At 35.0% G+C, this 27,461-nt stretch overlaps 1 protein-coding gene across 1 annotated transcript in view; it reads right to left on the minus strand.

The window, feature by feature from the left end:
* The window catches only part of LOC128989424 (nucleoporin Nup188), a 54,504-nt gene extending 27,043 nt beyond the window's left edge, over positions 1 to 27,461 (minus strand). The window contains exons 1-17 of the mRNA XM_054411313.1: positions 27,451 to 27,461; positions 24,486 to 24,777; positions 23,742 to 23,957; positions 22,295 to 22,564; positions 19,452 to 19,564; positions 17,148 to 17,391; positions 15,905 to 16,186; positions 15,104 to 15,355; positions 14,148 to 14,305; positions 13,842 to 13,908; positions 12,663 to 12,869; positions 11,990 to 12,320; positions 11,698 to 11,831; positions 4,866 to 5,024; positions 3,084 to 3,188; positions 1,828 to 1,983; positions 733 to 893 (exon numbers count right to left, since the gene is read on the minus strand). Coding sequence (XP_054267288.1) covers positions 733 to 893; positions 1,828 to 1,983; positions 3,084 to 3,188; positions 4,866 to 5,024; positions 11,698 to 11,831; positions 11,990 to 12,320; positions 12,663 to 12,869; positions 13,842 to 13,908; positions 14,148 to 14,305; positions 15,104 to 15,355; positions 15,905 to 16,186; positions 17,148 to 17,391; positions 19,452 to 19,564; positions 22,295 to 22,564; positions 23,742 to 23,957; positions 24,486 to 24,777; positions 27,451 to 27,461 — 3,158 coding nt within the window. The remainder of the gene's footprint in view (positions 1 to 732; positions 894 to 1,827; positions 1,984 to 3,083; positions 3,189 to 4,865; positions 5,025 to 11,697; positions 11,832 to 11,989; positions 12,321 to 12,662; positions 12,870 to 13,841; positions 13,909 to 14,147; positions 14,306 to 15,103; positions 15,356 to 15,904; positions 16,187 to 17,147; positions 17,392 to 19,451; positions 19,565 to 22,294; positions 22,565 to 23,741; positions 23,958 to 24,485; positions 24,778 to 27,450) is intronic.

Genomic DNA, 27,461 nt, shown 5'->3' on the forward strand with positions numbered 1-27,461 from the left:
CAGCTTGTTGTATTACTCGGTGAGATGGTAAGAGTTTGGTTACAGCTGACTCTGGCCAACTCAAAAATTTAGGAGACTAAGATTTTTGAGTCCCGAGTCATAGAGATAATTTTAATGATATTTGACTTATCAAAGTGTGGAGATCCTAATTATCTTCAAATTCGTACTCTCAGTCAAGATTTCTACAAGGTATTTACAATAATTTGTACTGAAATATTATATACACAGCACAATGTAATCTGTATGCCGAGGACTTATGCTACATTTTGAGAAAACTTCCAGATATGTTCCAGGTAAATTTACTCTTGTGTAGGTAGAGTATACATGTACTAGAGTGGACAATCAATGGAGGCTACCGTTACCTGAACAGCGCTGTTGCAGAGTAGTGTCAGTGGCCCGAACTACTCCACCTCGGGCATGTTGGTAAGGCAGTTTAGTGTTTTTTTAATATTGCTTTCATTGTAAGTTGTAGAATGTCATTTTGTTGATGAAATTTTTTTGTTTCGTAGTTTTGTTTTATAATACATTTTTAATACGAAAATACTAAAAGGCCCTCAGAGGCACTACCGACCGACTACCGCGACCCAAGCGTCAGCGGCCCAAAATCAGTAACAACTATTAGCATTATTTGTCCCCTCTTGTCCAATTATACTCAATTCCTAAACTTATAGTCAAATAACACTATTTTACAATTATAATATATTGAGTTAAATAAAACAAATCTTTATTTACCTCTGCCACTTGGTAACATGAAAGAGAGGATAGCAGAAGTTGTTGAAGAAGTTATCCCTCATGCGGATGTAGGATATGACTAGAGTGCGACGCTCATGCCAGATAGCATGGAGAAGTTGAACACTCGCCAAGTACGCTCTGTCACTCGGAGTCTCCTTGCGCTACAATCAGTAACAATAATATGTTACCCAGAGCCATACGCTCTCAAATTAGCAACAGCAATCTAAGCACACAGATAACACATCTGAACACAGGAACAGAGTGACATGTAAAAAATGACATTATCAATTAAAAACAGTTACTTGGATTAGTATGGTACCTGCGGTTCTTTATTCAAGCTAGTAAATTGTAATATTCTTTTACTTTCTCCCCCTATACATAGTATATAGAAAAAGTATTGTTTTCGTCAACATTTTTGAACTTGAGTGGGTATATCCGATCTGAGTACCCCTGAACCCAAAAAAGTGTTTTTTGAAGTGATGTCTGTTCGTGTGTGTGTCTGTCTGTATATGTGGATGTTCAGAGCTACAGAGCACACCTGTGGTCCGATTTTGATTAAATTTAGTATGTAGGTACTAATCCATAGTATATTGAGGTGTTTATTTATTTTTTTTATTTAGAATTTTAATGGTGATTTTTCCATAAAAACCCATAAAATAAGAGAAAATTTGATTTTTGAAACAAATCCGGTTTTGATTGAAATTAGTATGTAATGGTCCCTATGATTCTAAAAAAATTGTGCAACTTCCCATTCCTGTAATAATTACCGTCAAAAGTTAAGTTAATGCAACTTTTGTGATTTTACCTATTAAATATTATACTTATTCTCACTGCTTTCTTACCCATGATAAAGGTTGTTGACAAAATGGGAGAAAGTATGTGTCAGATTACTAATACCTTTTATTTTCGTATTCCAAATCCAGGTGTATTTTCAATTTAAAATACATCTAGAACACAGTAATAAAAACTTTGCTGATATTCTTGCTCAGTTAATGCCAACCTAGTACTTTATGGTGTTACAATCAATTTTAGAATGTTTCATATCTAGTTGATTTTGTATTTGTATTTGGCACAGATTGTGGTAGATAAACGTACCTTCCGAATGATGGCCAGGGCAATGTGTACAAAACCCTCTGATTCTTCGCCTGATTTTTTCTGTACACACTCCTTCAGCTCTAAAGCGTTCAAGAACGCCTCAGCTAGACTTGCTTGCTTGTGAACGCATTCTGTGACCAGCTCCAGAACTGCCACCTTTCCAACAACACATGGTCATCTCAACTTGTAAATTTATACATAATTTGCCTCCAGGATTGATTTAATGACTTAAAATGAGGTTACTAACCTGTCGTCAATCAGGCCACCACCATCAAGTAGGCATCGGCTAACCTACAGTCTTATCAAACCCCGCAGTCTGGTTTTGTCCTTGGCCGGCCACACGCGAATGTACATGTCTTTGTATTATATTATAAACGTTTTCGTATGTGTTATGTGTATGTGTGAAATAATGACGACGGCTTGTGCAAGAAGATATGTTTGACATATGACGACTGAAGAGAAGATTTGAAAATGGGGTTTTAGCCCCGAAACTAGTCATCAACGACAATATAGGACTGATTGACGACAGGTTAGTAACCTCATTTTAAGTTGTAAATTTAATCAGAACACAACGGCCAAAGTAAGCTAATCTAATCTTATTTAGATAGGTTAATCTAAATACGGTAATTAAATGCTGAGAGCTGAAGGTTTTTTTTCTTATGGTAGACAAATTTTGATTTGAATTCCCTTATGGTTCTGCTATATGGATAAAGCTAGAAGAATCATGTTCTGATTCTAAGATGGTGCGTATTTTTATCACTTTACCTCAGATCAGTTGACTGCTTATTTCATCAATGAAATGAGACATAATCAAATCCTCCGTACATTAATTAATAAAGAACGGTCATAGAATATTAACTGTTTGAATGAGGATATAATTCATTTGGCTATGTTAGAAATTGTCTCAGGAAATTTAGATAGCTTAGTTTTGAATGAAATGAATGAATGAATGAAAATCCTTTACTTCAACAGGCAAAGTTTTATGCTCATTCAATGAAAAGCCATGAGATGAAGAGATTTATCTACAGATTAATAAGTGGAGCTAAAATATGTGAAACGTAAGTTAGTGGATTTAAGAGACAAAGAACGTCCAACAACATGACTCTGATATTTTGAGCTAGCGTAGACTCCTTCAGAGATTGATGAGAAATGCAAAACTGTTGTAGCCAACTATTGTCATAAAAGAGAACTAAGTATAGTCATTGATACTACGAAAAAAAAGTTACAATTTTATTACAAAAACTAATACTAGGTACCTTTATTTCTTCTGACTCTGTGGATGAGTACAGGGGTTTGAGGTACATCTGCCTCATTGTGTTGGCCTCCATACCAATACAGGCCATGAGTGACTGATGTCTGTTCTGTGAAATACAACACACTTCTGTCACATGTATTAAGAACATCTACACTCTCCTTACTCTATGTTGTGTTTTATCAATTATCAATTATTTAAGATGGGGACGCCACTATGTGTGTATTTTAACCCAAATATGAGTGAAGGATGAGTGTAGGATGAGTGGCGCGATCTTGTAGTCTTGTTAGTGACTAAGGCCGACATGTTCCTTAGACACAGCTGTTAATTAATAGCCCTTACAGCTAATGGCAACTAAGGGACCTACAGTTTATAGTGGAATCCGAACCACATTTTTTCCTTGTAATTTACGAATTGGTCTAATTATCAGGATAGTACTGCGGATAGTCGTAGTACTCACTAGTGCGGACGTTAATCCACACCAGGGAGCATCGCATCCACAGTGCATCCCTATAAATATCCACAATCTGTGACCTCCTAGTAGCTGGATTACAGGACGACGCCACCCGTCCCAGTCATATTGGATCTTATTAAATCGATACCATGCCAATATGTCATATTTAAAGTTAAAGATGACTGGAGTGTAAATGCGAAACATTTTTACTTGCCTAGTTAAAAGTCAATTGATTCACAAATATCAGCTCAGGCACAGTTCTTTCACAGACCAGTCATACTTTGGTCAGTTTAAAATATGAATAACGTTTTTAGTCCACGGTATTATGCTAACCAATTGTAGAAAAGTAAGTAAATGCATTATTTGATTGATTTTAACTAGTACAGGAAAACCTCCCTAACTCGACACCGGTTAACTAAGTCTGTGTAACTCAACTTTTAATTGTTAAATATTTGACGTTTCTTTGAAGATTGTTTACTCAATATGTAAAAATACTCATGTAAGTAATGAATTTACATATGAAAATTAGTCTGTTATGTATTCATTTATCACCTGTTAAAAATGTTAATGTTATGTTCTGGTTAATTTAGGACACCGGTTAACTAAGCCTGTGTAACTCAACTTTTAATTGTTGAATATTTGACATTTCTTTGAAGATTGTTTACTCAATATGTAAAAATACTCATGTAAGTATTGAATTTACATATGAAAATTAGTCTGTTATGTATTCATTTATCACCCGTTAAAAATGTTAATGTTATGTTCTGGTTAATTTAGGACACCGGTTAACTAAGCCTGTGTAACTCAACTTTTAATTGTTGAATATTTGACATTTCTTTGAAGATTGTTTACTCAATATGTAAAAATACTCATGTAAGTATTGAATTTACATATGAAAATTAGTCCGTTATGTATTCATTTATCACCCGTTAAAAATGTTAATGTTATGTTCTGGTTAACTCGACAACCCCTGGGTCTACAAATTGAGTTAAAGTCGGGACCACGTAAGTTTGCAGTTGGTGGCAGCCAATCACAAGACAAGGCTAGTGCGACGTTACCACATCGCCCGTTGACAACAATAATTAAAATATACTAAGCAATATTTTCAACTCAGCTGGTATCATTAGATTTGGCAGCACCGCACGGTTCTCATTGGTTCATTCAAAACCATATGGTAAATAGGCTCCTCCCTCAACTGCTAACTTACGTGGTCCCGACTGTAGTGAGGTTATACTGTACATACTTTTTTGTTTGAGGGATAATATGTGCAACGTGGTAATTGAAAAAGACAAAAACAACTGAAACATTGAAGATCAATGCTGTTATACTCACATCTGCAAACCTGGATATGACTTTGACCGAGTTGTAACGCACGTCTGGACTGAGACAGTTGTAGACATATCCTGCTGTGTTGATCACTACTTTGTATGTGTCAGTCTCCTTGGGCTCCTTGTAGATCTCCCTCTCTAGCCGAGTCAGGCTCTTGTAGTCCTGGTAAACAATAACACCTGTGACTTACACACCGTACTAGAACTTTGATAGAAAAAAAATTGCTCTACATTAAACATTAGATTATTTTTTTAAACAAAAATTTTAGAATGGCAAATTTTAAAAAAAAACCTTTAGAAAACCTAGAGCAACACTGGTCAATTATCACCAGGATCAGAGTAATATTTTATTTCTAAAGTTATGGTCTGATTTTATTTAATGTTCAAACTAGCTTAAAATCTAGTAGGTTCGGTTCAAGGAAAGCTCTATGCCCACTTGACAAAGTCTCCTAGACAACGAAATATTGTGTCCGTATAACCTACAATTTAAAAACTAGTTAACTGTTAAAAAAACCCCTTTCTTTTTAGTACTCGACCGTTAATCATAAAGATAAAAAAGGCTAAGTAGCTTCTCAATGGTTTAAGGAAGATATTTAGATCATTTACCTACTACTCCCACTACTCTTGTTTTTATGCTTACGATTGGGTTTAAATACCGTGTTGTGAGCCTTTTAACTCCAAAACACCGATGTTTAACCTAACATATGACTGTAAATTTGGTTATCACAAAACAATTCCTGAACGAAGTACAGAGTCTGTTTGAAAGATCCAAAGATCCAAACTTGATTCTAGCAACACTGCCTTTGAGGTATGATCAACCTAATTTAGACTTAAAAATCTCAAGTATCAATAAGAAATTGGAAGAAATGGCTACTAAAAATAACTGTTTCACTTTACCACTTCACCATCTACCTCGCCACCTATTTACAAACCACGGGCAACATCTAAACAAGAGAGGGAAAGCAAGAGTATCTGAAATGGTTGTGAAAATTATCACAGGGGAAGGAAAGACTGAAATAGCACAGCCTACAACAAACACAAACTCAAACTCTTCTCAGCCATTCCTCATAGGAAACAGAATATCTGTAATAGAAACCAATATGAAGGATATTTTTGGAAAAATTAACCAGGATTCCTCAGTTGCTCTGGCCCATACCATCTCATCGGACTTTCAGCATCCGAATCACATGTCTGCTGGTGTGGCTGTTGCCTTCCGAGAGAGGTACGGACGTCCTTGTTTTCGTGATCTGGTGTACAGCAGGTTGGCCTGTCAAAGAATGAATGGAGGGCCTACTGTATATAGTTTGATCACAAAAAACCGATTCTCAGGCAAACCTAGTGAGATTGACTATGATGTAGCTTTTGATCAACTTAAAACAGATTTCAGGTCTAAGCGGCTGAAAACTTTAATCTGTTCAGCAATGGGCTGCGTTAGAGACCTCATTAAGCCTGAGCATTTCATCAAAAACATCGTCAAATTTCACCAGCAAACCAAGGCTAATGTAGTTATAGTTTCATACAACCAAAATGCAAGAAGAAGCTTATGGAGAGGACTTTCCCATGAAGAGTTTGTAGAGACATTGAGAGGCCTAATAACTTCGCACCTGCCTGTCCCGGACATCACAGCATTCCAAGAGCAGCTCACAGACACTAACACCTCCACACCTTGTCCAATCAAGAGAATGAGTGACATCAGCTACATCACGCAGCAGCAACCATCTCCTAAGGGTTCTAGTCGGTCCGGCAGTGTAGTGATGCGTGATCTGAATCAGTCCGGTGTGAGTGAAAGTGAGTGTGGGCGACAAGATAACGACAATTCCCACTTCCTAGACATCCCTCAATCTCACACAGCCCATAAACACAACCTACCTTTAAACTCCGACACTCCGAAAAATATACCAATAAAGTAAAAAATTGTAAACCAGCAGCACACGATAAAATATCACAAAATTCACACATCTTAAAAATTTTTCACCTTAATATTCAACATCTACCGAGCAGAATAGAACCATTAGAAATTACTATTCAAGAAATTGACCCAGATATAATAGTATTATGTGAACACAAAATTAAAAGTCATGAATTGGACCTTCTCACCATAACCGGATATAATATTAACACTTTTTATTCACGTAGTTTAAATGCTGGAGGTGGAGTCATAATACTATCAAAAACAAATTTAAAGGCTAAAAATTTTAAAATTAAAAGTTTGAATTTACCGTCAATGAATCAGTTAACATCTGAAAAGGAATTTGAATGCTGTTTGATAGAATTTAAATGTGATTCATTTTCTTTTGTGCTAGCTGGTATATATCGCTCTCCTATCTCTGATGTTAATATCTTTTTGGCAAAACTAAATGCATCCCTGGAAATACTCTCAAAAACATACACTAATGTAATTATGACTGGAGACATTAACATAAATGTTCTAAACCCAAACTGTAATGAGTTTAGACTACTTAATGATATTCTTGGCTCACATAATTTTGAATTTTTAGTAAATTTTCCAACTAGAGTAACTGAAAAGACTGAGAGTGCTATTGATAACGTTTTCATTAATTTTTATCCCAACAACATGCAAATTAGTGGTTTAAACACACAAATCTCTGATCACGATGCTCAATTATTAACCTTCAACTTGCCCAATAAAAATATGAACAATAAACCAATAACCAAATCAGTAAGAATATTTTCTAACCAAAATCTTAAAAAATTCTCAAATATGCTGAGTCAGGAGGGTTGGGAGGAGGTCTACTTTGCACCAGTAGAGTTGAAATTTAACATCTTCAACAGTATTTTTATGTATTACTTTGATATGTGCTTTCCTATTACTAAATGTAGAGATACTGATCAAAAAGTCCCTTGGAATAATCATGAGCTAGAAACCGAGAGGAAAAAAATTATAGAAAAAAGCACATTAGGGAGGATAACAAAAAATGAATCTTTAGTGAATTCAGCTAAAGAAATGAACAAAGCATTAAAAAAAAAATATTTTCAAAGCCAAACAAAGTTATATGGATGGAAAAATTTTGAGATCAGGGAATGTGTCCAAGACAACTTGGAATTTAATTAATTTAAATATAAAAAACAAAAAAAAGGTTGTGAAGAGCATAGATGAAATAGAGGTAAATTCAAAAGTATATAATGACCCTACGGTTATATGTAACACTTTTAATGATTTTTATGTCAATGTAGTTGATTCTGATGTAATTCCAAAAATAAATACACCCAATTTATCAGTACCTAATTTAGTAATAAATAACCAAAAAAATAAATTTAGATGTGAACCAATCAGTGAGACAGATATCAGATTAAAATAATTTCCATATTTGATAATAAACTATCATCAGGCTTCGACGATGTTCCCATAACAGTAATAAAGCATGCCCAGAGTTCACTTAAAAAACCATTTGCACACATAGTAAATTCATCATTTATATCCGGCATATTTCCAGATAAATTAAAAATTTCTAAAGTAAAACCTCTTTATAAAAAAGGGGACCAATTAGATGTTTCAAACTATCGCCCAGTAGCCTTGTTACCTGTCATGTCTAAAATTTATGAAAAAGCTATGTATAATCAGCTCGTTAACTTTTTAGAAAGTAATGATCTACTCGATAAAGAGCAGCACGGTTTTAGATCAAACCATTCTGTAATATCAGCGGCTGCTACATATATTGAGTCAATAATTGATTCTGTAGATAGGGGAGAAATCAGAAATCAGAAATCAGAAACGTTTTATTGTCCTTCAACATTTACAACAAATGCAATAGACAAAAGTCAAGAAAATTCAGCTATTACATAAACATAAACAGCCTATTTTTAGGCAAAACAAAACAAGCCTAAAAACAAGTCAAAATAAAGATAAAGTAATTGGAATATTTATGGACCTAAGCAAAGCATTTGACAGTGTATCTCATCATAAATTGTTAAAAAAATTGGAAGGACTAGGGGTTGTAGGAATTTCACTAAAATGGTTTCAATCATATTTAACTAATAGGAAACAGTTCGTAGAAATTACACACTTAAACAATCATAACCAGATAAAACAAGATCGCAGTTGAGAACAATTAAACATGGTGTACCACAGGGTTCTATTTTGGGTCCTCTACTATTTCTTACATATATCAATGGATTACCCAATGTTATTTCAAATTCAACAATGAATACCATCTGTTTATATGCCGATGATTCTAATCTTCTTGTAAGCGGAAAATCTGTTCATGAGATAGAAAAATCTGCCATCGATAACTTGATGAACATCAATAACTTTTTTTCAGATCATCAGCTATTACTAAATCTTTCCAAAACTAATTTTACACGCTTTAATCTAAAAACTAATACCAATTCAGATTACCCAGCACTAAAATTAGCCGGTGAAGATATACAAATTGTTGAGAACACTAAATTTCTAGGATTATACATAGACAGTAAATTAAGCTGGAATGATCATATTGATCATGTGGCAAATCAAATGTCAACAGGCCTATTTGCACTTTATCGATTATCAAAATTTTGTAAACTTGAATCCCTAAAATTGGTTTATTTTGCTCATATTCACTCACATTTATCCTTTGGTATAAGTATTTATGGAGGAACATCACAAGCTAATTTAGACAGAATTTTAATTCTCCAGAAAAGAGCAATACACATTATGTTAAATTTGGATTGGCAAGATTCTGTTAGGGAAAAATTTGAAGAACTAGGCATAATGACTGTATATAGCTATTATATCTATCAATGTATATTATATACTGTCAAAAATTCAAATAATGTCTCACTGGTAGGGGATTCTCATCAATATTGTACCAGAAACAGAAATAACTATGCAACACCTTCACATAGATTAAGATTTTTTGAAAAAAAACCAATGTATATGGGTATAAAATGTTACAATGCTCTTCCAACAAAACTAAAGGACTACACAAGGACTACAAAATTTAAAAATAATCTAAAAATGTACTTTTTAACCAATCCCCTGTATTCAAAGAACGAATTTTTCCTCTTACATAATATATTAGAATAAGAACTTTTTCAATAGTGATTATATCTTTTGTACTTTTTTAGGATTAAGCATTATGCTTTTGATCCAATGTAATAACGCCATTCGTGCGTATGTTTGCAAAGTATGAATAAAGTTGATTTCATTTCATTTCATTTCATTTCATATCATTAGGATTCAATTATGTACACTCGTATTTAACAACAACTTTATTACTCAAATATTTGATCGTTTATAACAATTAAATTATTTAATATTCTTAAATATAATTAAAAACTAAGAATCTATATGGTTAAAACCATTTCAAAAGCAATGAAAGTGGTTAATTTACAGTTATAATGTTATAAAGATATATAAAAAAAACTATAAATCCAGTTGTGATTATTATTTATTGTACAGTATTATGCAAATTACCAACTTTATATAAGTTTAATGATAAATAGAAAGAACATAGGTAATATTAATTTAAAGCCTTAGTACTTAAAACAAATTAATATGAAGTTGTATTGCATATAAAACCGTTGAAATAAAAAAAATGAAATAAAATTCTGATCTTCCTCTACACTTTCAAACTCAAACAAAATGGAAAGATTGTCATCTTCGTAGACTTGTAATAAATCCTGTATAATATCGGATGTTAGGTCTCTATTTGAGGCCATTTAAGGTCATAAATATCAATTTATTAAAAATCAAAAGGCTTTAAAAACACGATTTCACAACACAAGCTGATAACTCACAAAGGATACACGTGATAGTATTGTTGTAAGCTCATAAAACCAACGGATTGTTGTTGTCTCCAAATAGTTCTGATGATTGTTGAAGGAGCGCAGCACCTCCCAAGCTGAGAGAATCGAATACATATTACGAAGCTAAATATTATAGAGAGAAACAGGGGCCACTATGGGGTGGCCAGCCAACCTGAACCGGAATTGCACTACACATGCTGCAGGTCTACCTTCAGGGCTGACAATGTCGCGTCATTAAAAAAATGGACAGGGCCACTAAATGTAGCCTTCCCGATCTATAGGGAAGGAAAAGAGGGTGATAAATACTACCGCAATACTACTGCGTGCAGAAGAAGCACTCCTTAGGCGTTATGTGATGTATTTTAATAAATAAATAAAATTTCAAGTTACAAAAGAATTAATAAAAAAAGGTTAAATACCTGTAGTACTGTCTGTGATCCTGGAATTTAGGTCAGCGACCCAGGTTTCGAACCTAAAGGTTCATTTTCAAGCAGGTACCAGAGTTAAAAACACATAATCCTCTTCATAACTGTGGAGAGTCGTTATAACACACAAGACACGAACACGAAAACATTAAACATTAAACAAAATTGGCCAATTATAATACTGGTACGGTAGCGTGCGTGGTGTAGCCGGCAAAAGATGAGTCATGACTGGGCACGCGTACGCGTCGATGTCGGAGCGTGACGTATGTGCCCCCTCCCACACCCGTTGTCTTTGTCACGCTCCGACATCGACGCGTACGCGTGCCCAGTCATGACTCATCTTTTGCCGGCTACACCACGCACGCTACCGTACCAGTATTATAATTGGCCAATTTTGTTTAATGTTTTCGTGTTCGTGTCTTGTGTGTTATAACGACTCTCCACAGTTATGAAGAGGATTATGTGTTTTTAACTCTGGTACCTGCTTGAAAATGAACCTTTAGGTTCGAAACCTGGGTCGCTGACCTAAATTCCAGGATCACAGACAGTACTACAGGTATTTAACCTTTTTTTATTAGTAAATTACGTGATCCAGAGGCTAAACATGTACAAAAGAATTGATAGGTCAATAATAAGTCAGTAAGACACTGACATGACACTTACCTTGTGGGCATGTTTGAGCAGAATACACTTGTCTAGAATTGCCAGTGAAGTGTGGATTGAACTGATCAATTCTTCACAGCTTTTTGAATCCCAACTGTGAAAACTTTCAACCCAAGAAAACAGTTGCTGGTCACCTGCAAAAAAATTTATAATCACACATAAGACAGGCTTTAGGGGCAAAAAACTTTTCAAATTGGTTGCACTGTCTTAGCTTTATCCCAACACTAAATTTACAAAGCCAAATACAATTTACTCCAAACCAATCTAAATCCAAACATTTAAATAGACTCACCAATGGAAACAATATGGATAAGCGCAATGGCAGGCTCCCAATTGAGCAGGTGGTAAAGAGTTGTGTTGGCAAAAAGATTCTTTGTGGGAAGGATGCTATTCAGGGGTTGATTGCCTTGAACGTCAATCTTCTTCAAAACGCTGGTTTCCGCCGGATATATCTCCTCCGGGGTTACGCTCAGCACACAACCGATGATCTGGATACACAGCCACTCTATGTGTATCCGATGCCGCTCGTCTCTAAATATCCACTGGTTGTAGTGGGGGAAGACATCTCGTAGGACAAACTGCACTCCTGCCAGAGCCGTCCATGACTCAAACACTGTTGGCAACTGTGGGAACAGTTATAATAATAAATCAATACTGCAGCATTATCACTGAGCCAAAAAAGTATACTTCTCTAGTATATCATTTGTAATGCAATACCAGCAGTAGGCCTACCTTTCAGCGCAGTTATTTAATTTAAAGAACAAAAACATTATACATCAAAACTTAAGTCTTGTATGCTGACAGAATTAATAATTTTTAATTGAAGAAAACCAAACTGAGTACAATTTTTATGCACAGCTATAGTAAAACTGTTTGCCTCTCCATAGAATCAAAGCTCTTAATATGATTCTGATTGTTTACACATATAGTTTTTTTACTGGTGGAAGAAAAATATTCAAGCATACCTCAAATAGTTTAAGTATGAACTCCAAGTAGGAGACCAGGACAGTGAATGTTCCAGTGTTTAGTTCTACCAGTTCCAGGATGGTCTTGACCCCGTTGGAGTGGTAGAAGTCACCTTTGGCGCATGTGACATGGTCCATGACCACGTGGTCCATGTCTGGAATAGCTCTGGATACTTTTAGCAGCATCACCACGTCCTTGGGGTAGTGCTGCACAAAGAGAACCCTTACATTGGTAGACTTGTAATTGGCGGTCTGCGGGTATCCTGAAATTTGGTACGGGACAAAACAACCTACTTTCGGACACAGGTAGAGATTGAGAAATATGCAAAGGGACAATTTTGCCATGAACATGGCGGATGTTCATGATTTTGCGACAATAGCTAAAGGCAATCACCAGAGCTACATTTGAAAAATACAGGCCCCTAATATTCAGTAATGAAAGTACTGTCTGGATTAAGTGTGAACAATGTTGTGCAAAATTGTGATTTTAAGGGAATTTGCAAATTATTCTTTATTATATGGCCTGCAAATATTAATACTGTGAATTATGATAGTTACCATACAGATAAGAAAATTTAAGATATATTAGACAGCTCTATTATAGTTAATCTATTTAAGATTGCATTTGATTTGGGGTTTTCTCAATCCGATCGTCATTGATTTTGCCACGTAGTGAGTGACGACGATGAAGTCTCGGTGACCGTAGGAGATGTCACCAGTATTGTGGGGGACGATGATGTCTCCTTGATCACGGAATCTTCTTTCTGGTGCCATACCTTGGATACATATTGACAATGGTACGAAGAACGCTGGTCACATTGACGATTGTGCCGTGACCGCAAGACATGTTGACGATGGCACCAACAGTTTAAACAAGTTTACTGGCCATTAGTTCCAGAATGTCTTTTTGGATTCCAGGATGGTTTTTGTAAATCAGTGCCACAAAGGCAGAAAATTGATTTTGTTGTTGTATTTTGCCATTTTTGATCTCTATCATTTACTCAAGATTTGTTTAAGCCTTTTTTGCACGAAGAAAAAAATTCCATCCCTTCCTAAACTTAAAATTCAACCCCGTCCATCCCTAAAATTATATTAAATAAAAAATCGGTCACTCATAAAAAAGGACAATATACTGATTAAACATTTAAATTACACATGCAATAACAGTGAATTACTTACCTTTAACAGTAATGTACAGGTCTTAAGACAGGCATTTAGCATTTCTGCATCCTTGCGCTCATGGTACCTGAAAGTAAATTAATTTCAAAACGATTGATAGAATAGTCAAATATTGCAAAATAAATAAAAATCTACAATTTCAGAAACAACCAGATTTTTCAATGAGATCCAAGAGTCAACATTTTTATCTGAACTAAAAAAGTCTGGACTGCAGATAATATTCTGAAAGATACCTTCAGAGGAAATTCAAACTTGTTAATCATTATGTCTCTAATATATGGCTCTAATACTTATTTTAACTCTTACAATTCCAGGCGTGAGAACATTTCATCGACAGCAAAAAACACAATTTTCTTGTGCTCCTTTCTATTCTTTAACACTTCATTGTAAAAGGCCAAAACAGACAACACGTTAGTTCGCAGCAGTTTCATCTCTGCCTCAGGAGGTTTGGGGTACTGAGTCATCTGAAAAACAAAAACCAGTTTCACACTTGTTTAAAACTACTTTAAAAATTTATGTTAGAAAAAGGGTAATTTCTTGCATTACCGGTATATTTAATTTAAAAGTTACTAAAAAAAAAACAAATTTTTAATGTCAGAGTATACAGTTAGATATTGGATTTCTATTTTCAAATTGACATGGATACTAAAACCGGTAATCTATTGAATTTTTTTGTTAATGAAATATTCAAACCTAGCTCTAGGAAAGGAGAACAGACAAATAGTACAAAAAAACTTATCATGGGGTTGGAAAGAACAAATTAAGGCAAAAATAGCCATGTGTAAGACATATAACTCAGGCCAATCATCAAAAGCTTGGTGGACGTTTGGAATAAATAAGGGAATGAAGAAAAAACAACCAGGAAAATTAGATTTTTGGGAACTTTTAAAAGGCAGGATAGTAAGGAATTAGATCAGAACAGCGGTAGTTGATGAGTTTGAAAGGGAGAGTAGAAAAAGCTAATCAAAGATGGTTTGGACATTTGAGAAAGCTTTGATAAGAGAAAGAATGTAGAAAAATTGGTGTTGATGATGATAGAATGAAATTGGCTAGATACGGTGAGTAGGGACAAGCAGAGGAGAGAGGATAAAGAACTCTGAAGAGCAATAGAAGATGAAGATGTTTAGCCAATGCCCAGACTCAGCAACAACTCAAATGGAGGAGGATATATATACAACAATATAGTGACAGTCCTTAATGATATGTTTAAAAGATTATTTCATGCAACAGCTACAGTTTGAACAGAATCAGTCAACAAGTACCTTTTGTGACCACTTGAAGAGCGTTTCTTTGACAACATGCCAGATGGAGACGGAGAAGTCCCAGTGGATGTAGATGTCAGTTTCCCCGGACACAACGCACCGTGTTCCCTCGGGAATCACGTTCTGGTCTGAGGCTATGAAGGGTCTGACTGGCTCAAGGCTGCGAAACACATTGTTTCCCAACGCCTCCATGTTCACCACCCTCGACTGGAGCTGGGTGAACTTTACCTCGGTTTCGACTCTTTTCTCAATCTGAATAAAACATAATCTAAATAATAATATTTAGAATAATATAGACCAAATATTCTTTAGGACTTTAAATTTTCATTTTGCTGTGCATGAACTCAATAAATAACTACAGTTTTAGATAAAAGATTAAATTATTTATGAATTCTCCTATTTATTAGAAAGAGCATGTTGAATTAATTCTCTTGGAAATAAAAACGTACTGTAGTTTATTAGTTTCTCTATATTTGTTTTTTTCCCTTACGATCCCTAGCTACGACCCACAGTCACAAATTAGACTCAAATTAGAGCGTGACAGTGCATAACTTGAAATATACGTCAGATAAATGAACGCCAAAGCTTGATGGCAAATCTGTGCACACATACCTTAAATTTAAGAAAAAGATTATGAAAATCAGTCAGATAGAAGAGCCAAACCGACTCGAAAAAGAAAAACCGACAACAACCACAGCTAAGCCTGAGTATTTTTAAACAGCAATCTTGTGTAGTCCCCAATTTTCCTAGGTTAAAATTATAATAGGCTACTTCAAGATGATTAAACAATACAAATGTTACCTTGTTCACATATTCTTCACTCTGAGAAGCGATCGATGTGTAAATGTCAAACACGGGTTCCCAAACGACGGGAAAGAACCTCTCACACTCTCTTAGCACTAGTTGAAGGCCGTCGTTCTCTGTGAGCCAGAAATGTTTGAGCACCTGGTTGTCCCTCACAAGCAGAGCGACCAGTCTGTAGAAGTCCTGACACCTCACATAGTCCAGGCCAAAGTTTACTACAGAGAGGAATGCTACTTGATAGACAGCGTAGTGAACAGCGGCACATACAGCTTTGTCATCCTGTGAATCATAAAAAACAATACCAAGTTGATCATGAGTGTTTTGTACAATTGTTTTTATTGAACATGCATTGATTGGTTTACTGCACACACGTATGCATAAATACATGATTATGAAGGTTTCCTGTAAACAATCACAAACTGTAATAGTGATGTGTCAAAGCCAAGTTAGGAATCAAGATCAGATTCAAGATTAGATTAAATCGGCAGGAAACAAAAATATCACATTAGACTACACCTACCATTCGCTAATAGCCACTGTTGTGTTAATTAACATAACCAAGTCTAAATAGGGATTTTCAAGTCCCAGCGTGTTTCTATTTTATTTTCAGGCGAGTTTAAAAACATAAAGGGGGTTTTGGCAGGATAACTGGAATCTTGTGATATTATTCTTCTTGCGGGAATCTTTCACAATTTGTGAGATAATATCAAGCTGTAAATTTCATAATTAGTTTTTAATCAAGAGTTTAGTGAGTTATCAGATTAGTTATTAGATTTCATGAAACTTTGATGAAAGTAGAACTTGTGTCCTAGTCACGAGGGTAAGTTAAGGTCCCAATCGTGTTTCCTTCACAGCCAAGCAAGCTACTTCAAATCCAAGACCACAGTCATGTTTCTTACTTCATCCTCTACTATTGTGGCTGGTTTCCAACTCTATAGGATGATATTCTCTCCACAGTATTCAAAATTGTTATGAAAAACCGCACAACATTTACGCTAACTCCCAAGTATGAGTCAAAAGTGGTAGACTTTTTTTAGGAATGGTATGAAACCCTGCTGATTACTGTAGCTAGTTGACAGATTTAACACTTGAGTGCAGAAAAGCGTTTTAAGTAGAAGGTGAGCATCAGTGGCATAGGAAATCCACATGATTTACAGACAAGCCCCGTAGATTTAAGACTAGATTTTTATAGGATTCAGATTCAAGATTTTCAAACTCCTAGATTTGACTTTCCACTAACCTGTACATCAGGTGATGTTAGCAAAGTATTGAAATATTTCCACGGGTTGGCAGCTTTGACGGTGTGTGCTATAAACTCCCTCATAGCCGGGGATCCAGTGCCCAGTGGAGTCAAGAAGTGGACAATGAACCAAACACTCAACAGAGCCGGCCCTTCTTCGGCTCTCCGGTCCATCGCAAACTTAATCTTCTCATTGATATCTGAGAACATCTCCTTCTGAGTCCACCTTGCTTCTTCACCAGAGCTGGAACAGAATGTATGAGACAATTTGAAATATGAGAAATGTTTAATTTGTTGTATTCAGTCTTTTTTGGGGGTATAAAAATAGTTTGAAAGATATGAATTTTATAATTCCTGTGACTCAATAATTTTGTACAACTCAACCATATTAGCCTGTTAGAGGTAGACGTTTACAGGGTTCGTAACAGCCTTCATTTAGCGTATATTTTAATCTGTCTAGTCTACAGCAAACAAGTATTTATTTGTTAGGCTTTGGTAAAATATGATTAACATTACTAAACTCATCGTTTGTTTTTAGCATACACAGGAAGATATCTCTTAACATCTATCTATATTCCATATATATAATATGCTAAGCCCATTTTTGTGAACAGAACTACTCCCTCATTTTTAAGGCCTGCACACACCGGAGCGGTGAGACCGGCAGTATCTGCACGTTTTTTTCCACTCCCCCATCCACCATCACCGCCGCCACGTTCACACCGGAGCGATTCCGCACCGCAGCGGTAGAGTAATCTTTCGTCTTTAATTATGAGTGTGCAGTCAACAAGTGCGGTGTGTTGTAAGTTATAAATACGTTTAAGATTTTCAATAAGATTTATGGCAGCCATTAAACATAACGTTTTGTAATAGGAATTGTTACAATAGTAGGCCTACTTAAAAATAGATCATATATCAATTATAAATTTCAATATATACAATATCCTATTTAGAATCTAAACATGATATGTCACTGTTTTAAAATTCTTCCTGCGTGTAGAATGCTTTTGATTTTAAAAACTCAGTAATTTTTCTTTTAAATTGGTTTAACGGTAGTTTACAAAAACAAGTGGGTAGCTTGTTGAAGAAAATATGTAGGGTGTAAAAATGGTTATTCACTTATTCAGGTTATATATCAGGCTATACATTTTTAAATGGCTATACATCAGACAAGGAGGAAGAAAGTTGTTATTGTTTGCTGTAGCTGAAGACAACGATCTCAAAAATATGGAGTGGGTACATGACATCAACAAAAGGCGATTTGAGCATGGCGAATAATATACACTGATGTCTAAACTTATAAAATACAAGAAACACAAATGCCAGGCTCGTCGCCCCGGCAATATTAGACCAAACACTAGAGAAGGACCTTTTGTGTATGTATTTAATAGTCAAGTTATATACGCTGCTCAGTGAGATAAAATGAAAATTGCTAGCCAACTCCCTTGCATGTGCTATCCCACCTATTTCAACAAAGCTTTCAACAATTTGGGGTAGGTTGGGGTGGTATTAAGCTTAAGAGAAACTCTACTTCAACATCGTGAGTGGGTAAGGATGCTAAGCGTATACTCTAACAGACAACACGATATAAAAGTGTTTACAATTGACCAACTTCATATTATGTTGCTGCTATTCAAAGCAGACAATGACTGCCCAGTAAGTAACCCAGAGTTTGTGGTTTACCTAAAGATAGAGCATTGAAGAGGTTGATACAGCACCCAACTCTTCAGGATTGGATCCGATGGCCTATCATTTACTTTTTCTTTAAGGAGAAAAGAGTTGGTTTAGAGGGACGCCTCGAATCGAAGAAAGAACTACTGCTCAAAGAACTAAAGTAACTTCAATTTGCTTCACACACATTATCAGTAAGGCAACAATTATCTTCAGTTCTCATGCTTTGTTGCAATATATTACAGACATGTTCACTGAAATTGAAGGAGAATGTCTAGCATTCATTAGAAGTAATAAAAAAAACTGAGAGCAGAAATGTAGGTGAATTAGAGAGATTTAAGATACTTACTATGCCACTTATTGAGCCGTGCAGGTTTCCTAGTAGGTTATACATATATTACATTACGCTAAATAAAAAGTTCTTATTTTCACTTCAAGATGATGTTTGGAAACCTTCATTTCATTTACAATACTCAAAACAGAATAGAATAGATATATTGCCGTAAACATTACATGCCAGAGGAAGTTCAATGGAAAAAATACAATAGTTAGAAAAGTCTGTAAAGAGACTCTCCCGATACAACATGATTGGAATAAAGTAGTCTGTAAAATTTTCAATACTAAAGTACTTACAGTGAATCAAATCCAATCAGCTGAATTATATGTACAACATAAAATTGGCGTAAAATTTTGTAAGGAGATTCTTTTGAACGGCTAGAAGACTCTCTTTCTGTTGCTTTAGAACTCTGAAACAAATATTCTCAGCATCAATGTGGGTTGAAATACAGATTATTTAAATAATTTCCAACCAACAAAAAACATGGCTTTATAAATAAGACAATTGTGGATAATAATCTATATAATTAATACGCTACATGAAACTTTGTCGGTTGAACTCCTCCGCCATTTCTTAACCGATTTTATCCATTGACGTCTCATTGGAAAGAGCGTGTCGCGTAGATTTGCAAACTGGCCTTACATTTTTGAAAAAGTCCCTTGGACTCTGCCCCATTGGCTTTGAAAGTTCCCATGTTATCCTTATAGAGAACACAATTGTTTACATTTAGATCAGCTGTATAATTTAATTGCTGTTATTTATTTTTCAATTCAATGAAACGCATTGAGTACATTTATTTACTACAGTATTTGAGTTTGTGTAAACATAACCCCCAAGACGGATCGTGTTAGTATGGTTGTATCTCAAATTTGTGCATTTATCGTTGTTTTGTGTAGATATAATGTGTTTAATTGTTGTTTTTTTCTTCTAAATGTCTACGACGTGACGACAACGAAACATAGACAGGAGGCGTAATCGTGATAACGACCGTAGCTACAGAACAGTGGCGCGTAATAGGCTTAACTCATCAAGTCAGCACCTGAACCTGGACAATCTATATTAATTTGAAACTGTTTTTCTTTGTGACAGCTATTTTGAGAGAACGGCTGGGTGTAGAAACTCGGTAGAGGTGTCTAAAGAAAGATCCTGGTCTGTAGATGAGCCATCAAAAGAGAAACATGGAAAATTCCCTCGGGGCTCTGCCCCAGTGGCCTTTAAATTCCCATCCCATGTTATTCTTATGGAGGAAAACGAGGTTTTTGTCACAGCTAATTTGAGAGAACGGCTGGGCGTAGAAACTTGGTAGGGGTGTCTAAAGAAAGGTATTGGTCTGTAGGTGAGCCCTCAAAAGAGAAACGATGTAACTTTCCTTGGGGCTCTGCCCCAGAGGCCTTTAAAGTTCACTCTGCAATTTTGTTTACATTTCGACCATATGGATAATTTTACACTACTTTTAATGAACCAGCTGTTAATATAAAAATTGTATTCAAAGGTCTACTGAAACTGTCAAAATTAAATGTTTACATTATTATTTATGATTTTAAATGGATTCTCCACTGCATGGCAAGTTTTTTATAGTTTCAACTAAATGATGAATTTATGATACATTTTAAATGTTTTGTTCAAAAATCTATGTTTTATTGCTCTTAGAAAATTTTAAATTATGAAATAAGTGTGACTTATCAATTTCAAAGGAACATATAACTATTCCTTATCGGGTTAGCTTATACATATTGTAAGGTTGGCACTTGCCTTTTTTTTCCTACTTTCAATCACCATTTATTTTTAAATTCAAGAAAGAACACCTGAGATTCATTTATTGGTATAACAGTTTTTTATAATCGGGTTGAAAATTGTGTCATAGATGAGTACGTTGAGGATTCAATTCAATTCAATTCAATTCAATTCAATATTTCTTTATTCATTGAAGCACAAAGTACATGAATAGTGTCATTCTCTTAAATGTTTTTATATTACAATGTTATATTCTATGGATACAAAGTTCTTAAAATCTAACATAAGTTTAACATAAGGATGAGAGCTGTGTTCAAGTTTTGGAATAGACTAACTACGGAGTCTATGGTTTTGGTAAAGTAGGTGAACTAATGTCAATTCAGGGATTTAAAAAAATGTGTACACAGTTTTTACTTTGATGTACACATGTAGCTAGGTTGAACAACGTATATAAAACCTCACTACATACAAAACATTCGGAAATACAACAGTGTCATCACATCTCATCGCATTTGCATAATTTGTTACCAATGCTGGACTAGGTTATGGATTTGGTTCCGCAAATGTTCAAGATTTGTGATAAAATTTCCTACAATTATGGTTCATTCCAATCCACGAAATACATGCACAGCTTTATGTGATCTATATGGCCAAGGCAAAACTACCCCATAAGTTAATGAATTATCAAGTAAGAACAGGATGATTAAATACATGGGTCGATGTGGCAAGAGAAGGATTTAAAATTGCTGAGACCGAAGTAAGAATGTTACTGCTTTCTGGAGAATCAGATATTTTTATAAAAAAAAAGAAAAAAAGATGAAGATTTACTTATAAATCCGGATACAATCTGAATGATTTTCCTAAAGCAGATGGAATTAGTGGTTAGTAATAAATATTGACTCCTTCCGTAACATGATAGACTAATTATATGAACTCATTCTCCCATATAGTGAAAGTGGCTTTGGTATGAAACAAACTCATGAACAAACAATTATAAGACTCCTAAAAAACCTTTTGGGCAACCTAAAGCCGATAAAAAGAAAGGTAGGAAATATTGTGTTAAACGAATTCACCAATCACGTTTTTTAGGGAACACAATCGTCATACTTATTATTGCTTATCCTCCCTTCATATAACTAAGATTTTAATGACTTCACTCTATCCAACGCAGTTAGCTGAATTTACATAAAACCTCAAGACTAACCGTCGATTTCGACGGGGTTCCACTAGTTGTCATTATTATATCAATTGTATATCTATGACAGTAACTTGTCACAATAGGCCTAAATGCAAAAACCTGAACAAAAATTAAAAGTATGGGTGTATCAGGGACAAGTGAAAAATATTACTAATAACACTATAAATAACACCTGAGCATAAATTTACACTCTAGAAAACGGCTTACCTCAACCAGTTCTAGCATTTCCTTTACACGAGATATCGCAGGCAGATCTCCGTGGCAGTGTTTGAGCACCAAAATCATCAGTTTGGTGATCTGTACACGTTCCCGCAGGTTGTGGTCACACCAGAACGTGAGGTAGCGTGGCGCACACACGTGACTCAAACAGGACAAGTTGGGCTGGTGGACATCGGACAATGTCTTCAACTGACCAAACAGTGACTCGTACAACTCCCGGAACTTGATGTTGTCCTTGATAAAGTCTCGGAATGCAGCCTGCAACATAAATGTCAAAGCCATAACGATTAGCTACTACAATTATGCAATTTACATGTTGCATGAAAATACTTAAAAGCTTTTGATATGTAAAAGTAGGCCATACAGACAAGGCTGATTAGAAAGTTTTTGAAAAGGGATTGAGTGAAGCAAGATACTTTAAAATTAGATTTCAGGGGCTAATATAGAAAGTTAAAAATGAAATCAAATTATCTTTATTATTTTTATACATTTTACATACATGAATGGTGTCAAAGCATACAAAATTAGTTATACAATTTAATCTAAAAGACTTAAATATACAATTTAACAATTATTTTAGAATGGATAGCTAATTCATTTTTGATTTAGAAACTCATCTATACTAGGGAGCTAGATTAATTTAGAATGATTTTAGTTTCTTCAAAAAATGTGTTTTGTTTTGATATTTTTTTAGTGAGACAGGCAAACTTCTTATGAATAAATTGCTGATATATATATATATATATATATATATATACGAAGGCTTCATTTTTGAAAGATCCAGCCGATGATGACGACTAGGACTAAACACAGATGACTGAAGACAGACAAAGGTATATACGGTTTCTATTATATATTTGCTGATATAGACAGACAAAAAGAGGTCACAAAACATAATAATGATTGTTATTTTCTACTAATATGGTTTCAGTCTACTCTCAGAAGAGAGCCAGCTAAGCTTTTGTATGTTCATGGCAAAATTTCTGCTAGCTGAACTCTATCCCTTTTAAAAACCGTTTAAGACTTTGATAGTTATAAGTAGGTGAAGCTCATAACACATATTATGTAATAGCAATAAATCTATTAAACACATCAGAATATAGCAATTTAATGGGAGGGAAGGTCTAAATTGAACATTAACTAGTTGTGCTTGTGGTTCACTACAAGGTAGAGAAGTAGAAAATATCACAAAAGATTACTGGTACTAAAGTCATACCGGTACTCTACACTTTAATTTAACTTTCCTTCATGTTATTCATTAGGCCTATTAACTTTAACTCATACTTCTTCCCCTTGAATGATGCACCATGATGTTTTGGCATTAGCAGTAGGCCTAATTGAGAAATTACTTTCTTGAGTTCACACAAAACTTGTAGAAATTGAGATAACAGTTAGAATAGGTAATACCGTTATTAGGATAATAAATTGCACTTACACTGTACAGATCCCCATCAGTATTTGTGAGAATGTAATAGAGAATTTTCAAAATAAACATTCTTTCTCTGAAGTAAAAGCAGAATAGATCCGCAATTACTCCTTGTGCTTTTTCCTCATTTTGAGCCAACAGTTTTTGAAGACTGTCTGGAGGTCCTCGGAAAGCATACTGCAAGTAGTTGGATAGGACTTCCCATGCTAGACCAGATTCCATTCCCTGAAAGATAACATAAATATCAATAGGCCTGTAAAAGGATTCAATGAGTAGTTTCTAAAAGTCATTTCTAGGAAACCCACTTTACCTGGTGATTTCAGCAAACTGATGTTTTTACTGGTTAAATCCAAAAATTAATGTCTTACTTAATTAAAAAACTGTTTCCTTCCAATCTGTACTATTTTACATAATTTTAAATGCAACGAGTAAGCAACATGTTTTAAATGTAAGGACTTTAACTACAAAAACCAAAATGCAAAAATATCTTTTAAATTAGGCTTAGTGTATTCAAACTACTATTGTACATTTTTCATGTTATGACAAGTACAGTACCGGTACTAACTATAGTCTGGAAAACAAATCAATTTGAAAAATTTAAAAACAAACATGTTTAAGAAAGTGTACTTTTTAAAACTTACTAAATTGTAAAGTTTATAGGTAAAAGCTATGGCACTTTGCAAGTTTTTAACTATTAGCCTATGTCTGTAAAATCAAGCACAATAGTTTAGTAGTTCATCCACAATAACTTACAGTCATTAAATTAAGCTTGTTGATCAAAGAGGGCGCTGTTAGATCGTTTTTTGCATCTTTACTCCAACCGCTACCACTTTCACTGAACAAACTATTGTCCTTCTGAGCCGAGGATTTAACTTCTTGGGACTGGAAGTACTTGAGACCACTTATTATTCTGTCTTTGTTTTTGCTAAGCTCTTTCGTCACATATTCAACGGGAGGTCTGCCCTTCCTCCCAGATACCAGAGCGTACAAGTCTCGCCAGTCTCGGTTTTTTTCAACAGCAGCAGAGTATTGTTTTTTCCAATCCCTGAAAAATAATTGAATTAGCTAATTACTATAGTGTTATAAACAGTAGGCTAATAATTACTCTAACCTTTCAGCCTTTCAGTTAGCATAAATAGGCTAAATCCATCTCACAATGTCTCAAGACGACTCTTGATTGATAACTTACTAATTAAAAGCAACTCAAAAATATCTGGAGTTAAGCAAGAACCAGCTTGAATTTTTTAAATCATCTTGCCTGCATCTTGACGGAGATCCAACACACAAATTGTGCATAGCCTATAGCCTAATCAGCCACTAATTTTTGCAGCTTAGTCTAGGTGCTCCTGAGTCGCCTAATATCACTCATTTTTGAGAGGGGTCAAACAAAATACAGTTCTGAGAGTAGAACTCTAAAACCAACCCTGATTCCTTGACTTCTGGTTTATTACGGCACAGTTTCACCTGGTACCAGATGCAAGAAACACTATTTAAACTTCATTGTAGTTGTTAGCCTCCGGATTGCCAAATAATATTATAAAAGGTTTAAATACCTGCTATTAAGCAATCCAATTTTGTTGTTGACACAACTAGTTTCGGTGTCTGTGTGACACCATCATCAGGCTGCACAAGGACAGTTTTCTTTCTTCATACGAAGAGCGTCATATTTACACGAAAATAATAAATAAACATTTAAACACGACACAAACACGAATACGAGACATTTGTGGTAACTGATCAGTTAAGAAAACAGACGACGCTAACCCGACGGAGTTTGAGTCCAGACTGCGGGTGGTCAGTGCAGTGGTGTACGTCCGTTATCTTATCATCCCAGGTTGCGTCCTGTCATTCACTCAATCATCGGTCAAACAGCACGTTCCTTTACAAAAAGATTCAAAGAGCATATTCCAAAAGCGTCAACAGCCCACCAAACATCATCTTTTGCCGAGCATTTAATATCCCAAGGCCACAATTATACCAACATTAGCAGCAATATGGATATTCTACATTTTTCTAAAGACAGATATAAAATTAACACATTGGAAGAGTTCGAGATATATAAGGCAGTAAAATCCGACCACCATAATGTACTAAATGACCAACAATTTTTCTCGTCTAATTTTATGTATGACACCGCCATCGGTTTACTGGAGAGGGGAGGTGTGATTGAGTGAATGACAGGACGCAACCTGGGATGATAAGATAACGGACGTACACCACTGCACTGACCACCCGCAGTCTGGACTCAAACTCCGTCGGGTTAGCGTCGTCTTTGTCTGTTTTCTTAACTGATCAGTTACCATAAATGTCTCGTATTCGTGTTTGTGTCGTGTTTAAATGTTTATTTATTATTTTCGTGTAAATATGACGCTCTTCGTATGAAGAAAGAAAACTGTCCTTGTGCAGCCTGATGATGGTGTCACACAGACACCGAAACTAGTTGTGTCAACAACAAAATTGGATTGCTTAATAGCAGGTATTTAAACCTTTTATAATACTATTTAAACGAATACAAGAATCTAATCTGCTCCCACCTGCCATGCAAATGATACACACTGATTAGTGATCACTGATACGTCGCTTTTGTAACAAAGAGGGTAGTTGTTATAACATTTGGGAAGGATGTAAGATCTAAGCTGATTAGTACCTTAGCTGATTCAGAATATTATAGTTTCACATTTTGAAAAAAAAAATGTATTGCTCTCTGATTGCTATTTCTACCTTATCAGGGTAGGCTGACATACAAGTTATTGAAAATGAAACATTATAAGCAATCATTTAAAGACACATAAAGTGTTGTAGGATATGTTGAGTTGTTGAATATGTTGTAGGATATACATTGATAAATTAAAGGGTCTACAAGTCATTAACTTTAATAAGAAAGAAAGAAACTTTATCCAAAAAAACGTTTACAGGTTAGGTACCGGTAATACTTACATAGTGATAGCCTATCCTTTGTAAGCTGTTATGCTACATCAAACTCCAAACAATGGCTTACGGAGGAATAATTTTCCCTGATAGTAACAATCTGTTTCAGTTAGCAGCTTCTTAAAATGTATAGCACTCGATTTTCGATTTCAGTTGTTAGGGATCTACAGATTCAAAATTAAATTAAAAAACATAAAGAAGATTCACATCACATCACACTAGATGACTAGATTTAGATTTTTAGATTGACACATTTATAGTTCTTCTTCTTCTATTCAAGTTTTTTTTTTAACTGGCTTGGTTCACCTAACCATGTAACCCCACTTATTTTACTTTATATCATGACTGTTCTATATTTTTCCTGGGCTTTCTTGAAGGAAATACTAGTTAAGTAAATTACTTTTTTCTTTCCTTTTTAATAACCTGAGGTGGTTAGACGTTTTCCAGTAAAACTCGAATTCACATTATGAAAACATGAACTAAAACACGGCCACCTTTAACTCCAAGCCGCGGCCTCGAAGTGATAACATCGCAAGTAAGGTTGCAACAGCTGTTTCGTTTTGGAGGCAGCTAATGGGGAATGGTATTTGTGTATTTTTTTATCATATAAAAGCTTGTTTACTAAGCAATGAAAATATTGACTCCTCTTTAAATAAACAAAAATAGATTTTCAATTTAAATATTGTTTTGGTTTTCAATTAGATATGTTTTATTTTCAATCTTTTAATACATTTAGGTTCATAAATTTAAGTTTTAATGAATAATACGCAAATTAATGAGCTGGTGTCACCTGACTGCCAT

Source organism: Macrosteles quadrilineatus, unplaced genomic scaffold (genome assembly GCF_028750875.1).
Source record: "Macrosteles quadrilineatus isolate MER2022 unplaced genomic scaffold, UCM_ALF_1.0 Scaffold_3__2_contigs__length_128488019, whole genome shotgun sequence".
Taxonomy (NCBI): domain Eukaryota; kingdom Metazoa; phylum Arthropoda; class Insecta; order Hemiptera; family Cicadellidae; genus Macrosteles; species Macrosteles quadrilineatus.